This window comes from Thamnophis elegans, chromosome 6, assembly GCF_009769535.1.
Source record: "Thamnophis elegans isolate rThaEle1 chromosome 6, rThaEle1.pri, whole genome shotgun sequence".
NCBI classification, from domain to species: Eukaryota; Metazoa; Chordata; class Lepidosauria; order Squamata; family Colubridae; genus Thamnophis; species Thamnophis elegans.
Genome location: NC_045546.1, coordinates 8,243,390 through 8,252,823, shown reverse-complemented (window position 1 = coordinate 8,252,823; position 9,434 = coordinate 8,243,390). Strand labels below are relative to the sequence as shown.

General features: G+C 42.8%; 1 protein-coding gene across 1 annotated transcript in view; it reads left to right on the top strand.

The window, feature by feature from the left end:
• The first annotated feature begins 1,658 nt into the window (after positions 1-1,658).
• The window catches only part of CTSC (cathepsin C), a 44,453-nt gene continuing 36,677 nt past the window's right edge, over positions 1,659-9,434 (top strand). The window contains exon 1 of the mRNA XM_032219466.1: positions 1,659-2,010. Coding sequence (XP_032075357.1) covers positions 1,836-2,010 — 175 coding nt within the window. The 5' untranslated portion in view covers positions 1,659-1,835. The remainder of the gene's footprint in view (positions 2,011-9,434) is intronic.

The window sequence follows — 9,434 nt, the reverse complement described above, 5'->3', positions numbered from 1 at the left end:
TGGCATCTGAGAACTCAACCAAACCTGGATTCAAAATGCAGCCTAGAGTTGCCCCTGCATGGCCCCATGGGAGTCTGACAACCAATCAGAATACGAGATCAAGATCAAAGGCCAGAGAGGGCATAAAACCAGGGACTCAGCTTCCCTTCTCTTCTCCACCAACATTGAAGCATGTGATCAGCTTTTCTGTTCAAGCCATGTGGTCCTGTCCACCAATAAACCATCTTTCCAAGCAGCCTCCATGTCTCCAGTGTCTTTTTCCCCACTTGGAGCCGAACCCAAAAGCACATTTCTTTCAACAGGTTGATACGGTTTGCTGCCAGTGTCCTAGGTATCAACCAAGTACCTTCTTAAAATATAAGCTGTTCCGAGTAGCACAGTTTTTTGCAGTTCCGCTGGTGTTATTGCAGGAAGCTGCAATTTGTTGATGTATATTATTATTATTATATTATTATTATTATTATTGTTGTTGTTGTTGTTGTACAATTGTATCACAGCGGCCAGTTGTTTCGCCAGATTTGGCATTGGTTACTAGTCGGGCCCCACCCAGGGGCCTAGGACGTCGTAACGTATTTTCGTAATATGCGTGCAGATCCAAGCAGTGCGGCTTTTTGCATTTGACTGATGGTGATTTTGTCAATTTTTAACTGTTTTAAATGTAATTCCAGTGCTTTTGGAATAGCACCCGTGTGCCAATTACCACTGGAATTATCACTGCTGGTTTGTGCCATAGTCGTTGAATTTTGATTTTTAAGTCCTGGTATTTTGCGATTTTTTCATGTTCCTTCTCGGCGACCCTGCTATCACCTGGTATTGCGATGTCTATGATTGTGACCTTATTTTTCTCAACCAGTGTGATGTCTGGTGTATTATGCGCCAGTATTTTGTCGGTTTGTATACGGAAATCCCACAAGATCTTGACCATCTGATTTTCTGTGACTTTTTCAGGCTGATGTTCCCACCAGTTTGTTGCTGTTTTAATATTATAATTTTTGCACAAATTCCAATGGATCATTTGTGCTACTGAATTGTGCCGCAATTTATAATCAGTCTGCGCGATTTTTTTACAGCAGCTGAGAATGTGATCATCAGCTTCTTTGCAAAGTCTGCATTATTATTATTATTATTATTGTTGTTGTTGTTGTTATTTACTTCATTCATTAAACATGAAACTCAGTCAAATGAATATTCAAAAATGCATCACAAATACCATTGACTGGTGCTAATGGTTGATTATCAGTATTACCATAACTGCTTATTAGCAAGTAAATGATGTAAGACTCACATTACAAAGGAGCCATTATTAGCATTTTTAGAATACGGTTGTTATTATTAACATCACCCTCGCTATCAGTTTGATTCATACTTTGGCATGGACAAAATGGATCCAGACAAACGCACCGCTCACTAAGCGCTGATGTCATTTAAAGAGAAGAAAAAATATGTACAAATAAACAACTAAAAAAAAAAAGAATGCAAGAGAGGCAAAACTCTCCAGCAGCTTGGAAAAAAAAATAATTAAGAACAAATCACCGGATCGATTCCGGGCAAACACGTGCAAAGTCGATCTCTGTTCCGGGAATCCCGCCCCGCAGGAGACGAAAAAACAAAACTGGCGCTGCGTCCGGGGCGCTGTGCCAAAAAGTCTCGGAGCCCGGGAAGAAACGAAACCCCAGCCCTTCACACGTGACACGCAAGGGCGGGCCTAGCCGAGCCCTGCTGTTCCGGGGAAAGGGATCCCGCCGGGTGCAGACGGCTCAGCAGGTTCGTGGGAACCCGTCGTGCCCGTCTCTTCTCTCCGTGTCTGTCTCTTGCTCTCCACCGTGCGCGGTGCCATGGCGCGCTTGGCAACCTGGCTTTCCTTCTTCTTGGCCGCCCTGCTGCAACTCGGGCCGTGCACAGCCGACACCCCGGCCAACTGCACGTTTGAAGACCTGGAGGGCACCTGGGTGTTCCAGGTGAGAAGCGGGCAGGGGCCCCCGACCCGGGAGATCAATTGTTCCGACGTGGGTAAGTCGCGGCTTTGACTTTTTTTTTCTTTCCTTATTCTTTTTCCCTTCCTTCTGTTCTTCAGGAAAGAGGAAGAAAATCAAAACTTTCCAAGGGGAAAAACAAACACGCAAGTTTAAGCATTCCCAAGGGACTTTTAACTCTCTCCCCCCCACCCCCATCCCCACATGGCAACTGTGTTTTGTTGGGGTTTTCTTTTCTTTGAAACAAAAAGTTTGTTTCCAAGAGTTTTCTTTGCTCTTCTTAGAATATAGAATAGCAGAGTTGGTAGGGACCTTGGAGGTCTTCTAGTCCACCCCCTGCCTAGGCAGGAAAACCTATACTACTTGAGTCAAATGGTTGTCCAATCTCTTCTTAAAAACTTCCAATGTTGTTTTCTTTGAAATAAAACTTTGTTTCCAAGTGTTTTCTTTGCTCTTCTTAGAATATAGAATAGCAGAGTTGGAAGGGACCTTGGAGGTCTTCTAGTCCACCCCCCGCCTAGGCAGGAAAACCTATACTACTTCAGTCAAATGGTTATCCAATCTCTTCTTGAAAACTTCCAATGTTGTTTTCTTTGAAACAAAACTTTGTTTCCAAGTATTTTCTTTGCTCTTCTTAGAATATAGAATAGCAAAGTTGGTAGGGACCTTGGAGGTCTTCTAGTCCACCCCCCTGCCTAGGCAGGAAAACCTATACTACTTGAGTCAAATGGTTGTCCAATCTCTTCTTAAAAACTTCCAATGTTGTTTTCTTTGAATAAAACTTTGTTTCCAAGTGTTTTCTTTGCTCTTCTTAGAATAGAATAGCAGAGTTGGAAGGGACCTTGGAGGTCTTCTAGTCCACCCCCCTGCCTAGGCAGGAAAACATATACTACTTCAGTCAAATGGTTGTCCAATCTCTTCTTAAAAACTTCAATGTTGTTTTCTTTGAAACAAAACTTTGTTTCCAAGTGTTTTCTTTGCTCTTCTTAGAATATAGAATAGCAGAGTTGGAAGGGACCTTGGAGGTCTTCTAGTCCAACCCTGCCTAGGCAGGAAAACCTATACTACTTCAGTCAAATGGTTGTTCCAATCTCTTCTTAAAACTTCCAATGTTGTTTTCTTTGAAACAAAACTTGGTTTCCAAGTATTTTCTTTGCTCTTCTTAGAATATAGAATAGCAAGTTGGTAGGGACCTTGGAGGTCTTCTAGTCCACCCCCTGCCTAGGCAGGAAAACCTATACTACTTGAGTCAAATGGTTGTCCAATCTCTTCTTAAAAACTTCAATGTTGTTTTCTTTGAAATAAAACTTTGTTCCAAGTGTTTTCTTGCTCTTCTTAGAATATAGAATAGCAGAGTTGAAGGGACCTTGGAGGTCTTCTAGTCCACCCCCTGCCTAGGCAGGAAAACCTATACTACTTCAGTTCAAATGGTTGTCAATCTCTTCTTAAAAACTTCCAATGTTGTTTTCTTTGAAACAAAACTTTGTTTCCAAGTGTTTTCTTTGCTCTTCTTAGAATATAGAATAGCAGAGTTGGAAGGGACCTTGGAGGTCTTCTAGTCCAACCCCTGCCTAGGCAGGAAAACCTATACTACTTCAGTCAAATGGTTGTCCAATCTCTTCTTGAAAACTTCCAATGTTGTTTTCTTTGAAACAAAACTTTGTTTCCAAGTATTTTCTTTGCTCTTCTTAGAATATAGAATAGCAAAGTTGGTAGGGACCTGGGAGGTCTCTAGTCCACCCCCCTGCCTAGGCAGGAAAACCTATACTACTTGAGTCAAATGGTTGTCCAATCTCTTCTTAAAACTTCAATGTTGTTTTCTTTGAAATAAAACTTTGTTTCCAAGTGTTTTCTTTGCTCTTCTTAGAATATAGAATAGCAGAGTTGGAAGGGACCTTGGAGGTCTTCTAGTCCACCCCCTGCCTAGGCAGGAAAACCTATACTACTTCAGTCAAATGGTTGTCCAATCTCTTCTTTAAAAACTTCCAATGTTGTTTTCTTGAAACAAAACTTGTTTCCAAGTGTTTTCTTTGCTCTTCTTAGAATATAGAATAGCAGAGTTGGAAGGGACCTTGGAGGTCTTCTAGTCCAACCCCTGCCTAGGCAGGAAAACCTATACTACTTCAGCTCAAATGGTTGTACAATCTCTTCTTAAAAACTTCCAATGTGTTTTTCTTTGAAACAAAACTTTGTTTCCAAGTGTTTCTTTGCTTTTCTTAGAATATAGAATAACAGAGTTGGAAGGGACCTTGGAGGTCTTCTAGTCCACCCCCCTGCCTAGGCAGGAAAACCTATACTACTTCAGTCAAATGGTTGTCCAATCTCTTCTTAAAAACTTCCAATGTTGTTTTCTTTGAAACAAAACTTTGTTTCCAAGTGTTTTCTTTGCTCTTCTTAGAATATAGAATAGCAGAGTTGGAAGGGACCTTGGAGGTCTTCTAGTCCAACCCCTGCCTAGGCAGGAAAACCTATACTACTTCAGTCAAATGGTTGTACAATCTCTTCTTAAAAACTTCCAATGTTGTTTTCTTTGAAATAAAACTTTGTTTCCAAGTGTTTTCTTTGCTCTTCTTAGAATATAGAATAGCAGAGTTGGAAGGGACCTTGGAGGTCTTCTAGTCCACCCCCCTGCCTAGGCAGGAAAACCTATACTACTTCAGTCAAATGGTTGTCCAATCTCTTCTTAAAAACTTCCAATGTTGTTTTCTTTGAAACAAAACTTTGTTTCCAAGTGTTTTCTTTGCTCTTCTTAGAATATAGAATAGCAGAGTTGGAAGGGACCTTGGAGGTCTTCTAGTCCAACCCCTGCCTAGGCAGGAAAACCTATACTACTTCAGTCAAATGGTTGTACAATCTCTTCTTAAAAACTTCCAATGTTGTTTTCTTTGAAACAAAACTTTGTTTCCAAGTGTTTTCTTTGCTTTTCTTAGAATATAGAATAACAGAGTTGGAAGGGACCTTGGAGGTCTTCTAGTCCAACCCTCTGCCTAGGCAGGAAAACCTATACTATTTCCGTCAAATGGTTATCCAATCTCTTCTTGAAAATTTCCAGTGTTGGAGCATTTGCAACTTCTGGAGGCAAGTTGTTCCACTGATTAATTGTTCTAATTGTCAGGAAATTTCTCCTCAGTTCTAAGTGCTTCTCTCCTTGGTTAGTTTCCACCCATTGCTTCTGTCCTGCTTTCTGGTGCTTTGGAGAATAGTTTGACCCCCTTGTCTCTGTGCCAGCCCCTGAGATATTGGAACACTGCCATCATGTCTCCCCTAGTCCTTCTTTCCATTAAACTAGACATACCCAGTTCCTGCAACCGTTCTTCATACGTTTTAGCCTCCAGACCCCTAATCCTCTTTGTTGCTCTTCTCTGCACTCTTTTCTAGAGTGCATTCTGCACTCCCACTTCACATTTCTCACTTCATTTCTTGAAAAGTGGAAGGTTTTCAAAGAAAAAAAAAAACCCAAGAAAGTCCAGTTGCCTTTTGGAAAAAAAACATCTTTAGGACAATCACGACCTGGATGATTGAGAATCTCATAGACAATCGATTTAACCCAGGGCCTCTCTTAATTCATGGGCCTGGGGAGGGGGGGGGGACGAGCATAGGGGCCCTATACTAATCTGTGTATGTTAACCCTTCAATAAACCTGGTATCATATAATTACAGCAACATATTTATTAGGATAGGATAGGATAGAATAACAGAGTTGGAAGGGACCTTGGAGGTCTTCTAGTCCAACCTCTTGCTTAGGCAGAAAGCCCTACACCACTTCAGACAAATGGTTATCCAACCTCTTCTTAAAAACTTCCAGTGTGGAGCATTCACAACCTGTTACATTTTTTTTGTAAAAAAAATTACATTTTATTGACATTTTTATTCATACTAACTTGCATTAATAGAAATTGGAAGTGCCAATATAATAAATATACGTTTTAATTTTATCAACTGTTTACATTTTTATTCCTGTGAGTAGTTGTCGTAGGGCCCCCAGTGTGCTGCTTTGCTGTTAAAACATTGGCCTGATTTAACCTACCCTAATATCCCCCTCCCCCTTGTCCCCACAACTTAAGAGGGGTAGCTGCCTCTAGGCCGCCTCTCCCCACCGAACTACAAATCTCATTGTCCTCAATTTGTGTCAACATTTCTGGTGGAAGTTGGTAACTAAACACAGTCAGGCTGGGACTTTTATTCACCATGCTAAACCGAGTTAAAATAAATTTGGGTAATTTGCAATTTGCAATGTAGGAACGCTGTGGCTCAGTGGCTAAGATGCTGAGCTTGTCAATCGAAAGGTTGGCAGTTCGGCGGTTCTAATCCCTAGCGCCATGTAATGGAGTGAGCTCCCGTTACTTGTTCCAGCTTCTGCCAGCCTAGCAGTTCGAAAAGCACGTAAAAATGCAAGTAGAAAAATAGGAACCACCTTTGGTGGGAAACTAACAGTGTTCCGTGCGCCTTCGGTGTTTAGCCATGCCAGCCACATGACCACGGAGACGTCTTCGGACAGTGTATATGTGCGAAGGGAAGGTTGAAGGTTTATTGCATTTATATGCTGCCCTATTCCCGAAGGGACTCAGGGAGGCTAACAAACCCAGGAAAGGGGGGGGGGGCACAAACAGGTAACACACAAACAAGATACAGAGAAAAATTAAAAACAATCAACAGTCACACAATTCGAGGGGGGGAAGAGAACTCGTCAACCCAGGCCTGCCGGAACAGCCAGGTTTTCACGGCTTTACGGAAAGCCTGGAGGGAGGTGAGGGTCCGAATCTCCGCGGGGAGTTCGTTCCAGAGGGCCGGAGCAGCCACAGAGAAGGCCCTCCTCCGGGTAGTAGCCAGGCGACATTGGCCAGTAGATGGAATCCGGAGGAGGCCTAATCTGTGGGATCTAATGGGTCTTTGGGAGGTAATTGGGAACCTTTACCTTACCTAATTTGCAATTCAGCATTTGTAGAAACTCAATGACCATTTTTAAGATGAAACCAGTCATCCCCCGTGACTCATACGGTTGATTGGATTTTGCAGATTGTGCAAACAGAAGAATTGTTTTGACAATCTGGGCTGTGCAAACATTTTTCCTCCATTCTGACTCAGTGCCCCCTAATTCTCATTTTTTTCACTTCAACTGAACTGATAACACACACTTTAGGTATCAAACACCAAACCTGTTGCTTTCCAGAAATATTTATGGAGCAGCCTTCCTTCAGCAGAGATGCCACTTGGAAAAGTTTTTTAGTTCCATGTTCGGGATAAAGGAAAGCTTAAAGTTGCTTGAAAGAGAGAGATGCGTGGCATATAATTTAATAAACAACTTTAAAAAAAAGATTTTTCCAGTGATTTTGCAAGGCAAATATGACAGAATTAATAGGTATGTGGCAGTTCAAATCTATAAACCCTAAAGGCTTCTAAATCAATAAACACTCATCTCAATTCAAAACATTAATAAATAAAATAATACATAGTCATATTAAGAGCCATGGTAGCGCAGTAGTTAACATGCAGTATTGCAGGCTAACTCTGCCCAGCGCCAGCAATTCGATCCTGACTGGCTCACGGTTGACTCATCCTTCCATCCTTCCGTGGTGGGTAAAATGAAGACCCAGATTTTGGGGAGCTGACTCTGTAAACCGCTTAGAGAGGGCTGTAAAGCACTGTGAAGCGGTATATAAGTCTAAGTGCTATTGCTATGTCCCCTCCATCACTCACACTGTTGCCAGTTTCCCAGGGCCCATGTTCCACCACCTAACCCTCCTCTTCTTATCACTTTTCTTAAATCTGTGTCTCCTTACCCATCTCCAGTTAACGGCCTTGGTTTGGTTAATATTTGGCCAGCCAATCTTTAATTAGAGCAAAATCTTCCCTTTTCAATCCCTATCCAAACTAAACCAGGGGTGGGTTTCAACCGGTTCACGGCGGTCCCTGCGAACCGGTTGGTCGCCGAACCCGGAAGTAAGTAACTTCCGGGAACGGCGAAGGGCGCGCCCGCCCACGGTCCTTACCCGGTTTTGACAAGTTCTGCGCTTCCACGCATGCACAGGACGCATACAGCGCCTGCGCAATCGTCCAGGAGCAGCTGGAGCGTTGCACAGACGCTAGTACGCATGCGTGCACGCGCGCGTGCACAAGGACGCCGCCGGCCCCGTTCCAACCGAACCAGTTGGAACGGGGCGAGAAACCCACCCCTGAACTAAACCCATGTTCAGGGATGTCCAACCTTGGCCCCTTTAAGACCTGTGCACTTCAACTCCCAGAATTCCCCCAGCCAACATGGGGAATTCTGGGAGTTGAAGTCCGCAGGTTTTTAAGGGGGCCATGGTAGGACACCTCTGCTCATGTTTCAATGCTAGCTCAGGCCATAACTGCCCCACCCTCCCCAAATCAACTGTCCATACAGTTTGTGTGCATATGTACCTAACTCCTCACTGAAGCCTCATTTATCTCAGTGTACAATTAACTTAGGTGGGACGCGGTGGCTAAGACGCTGAGCTTGTCGATCAGAAAGGTCAACAATTCAGCGGTTCGAATCCCTAGCGCCATGTAACAGAGTGAGCTCCCATTATTTGTCCCAGCTTCTGCCAACCTAGCAGTTCGAAAGCACGTAAAATATGCAAGTAGAAAAACAGGAACCACCTTTGGTGGGAAGGGAACAGCATTTGGCGTTGAGTCATGCCAGCCACATGACCACGGAGACGTCTTCAGACAGCGCTGGCTCTTTGGCTTTGAAGCGGAGATGAGCACCGCCCCCTAGAGTCAGGAACGACTAGTACATATGTGCGAGGGGAACCTTACCTTTTACGATTAACTTCTCCTTTGCTACGGTTTAAAACTTTTGCAACTTGTTTGCAACAACCTGTCCTTGTTTCCTATCACCAACTAAAATCATAGGGACCTTTTTAAAATTAGCATAGTCCATCTAAAGTCCAAATTTGGGGAATGTTTACAAGGAGGGGATAATGGCTTTGCAGTTTTTATTATCAGAAGTACATTGCTAATTTCCAGCGTCAAGGTTAAGAGCTGTGGTTTCCTTCCATGTGATAGTAGTACCGGTAACATGTCTCAAGCAGAAACTTCAGTGGTTTATGAATCGTGTCAGGCCTCTTAAACTTCCTCTATTTTCCTCCCTGCTATTTCTATTTCTTTTTGGTTTGGGTTTTTAACCTTCTTTCTGGATGTCTGGGCTATTTTTCGGTGCTTATTTGCAAAAATCAGATTCTTGAATCCCTAAAATGACACTTATCACTTATAGCTATGAGAAGTGCGTCACCATTAATGCAAAACAAGTTAGCTTTGTATTTTTTGCAAGTTATTTTGTCCAGGAAGACGGTGGGAGAAGGCAGTCCTTAGAGAGGAATATAAAAATAAATGGTATTTTCTTTTATGGCCACTATACTGACCTAAAAATAATAATAATTGAGATCAGGGCGGGTGGGAAACATTCCCACTGTACAGAAGTACATATCCTTGTTCTGT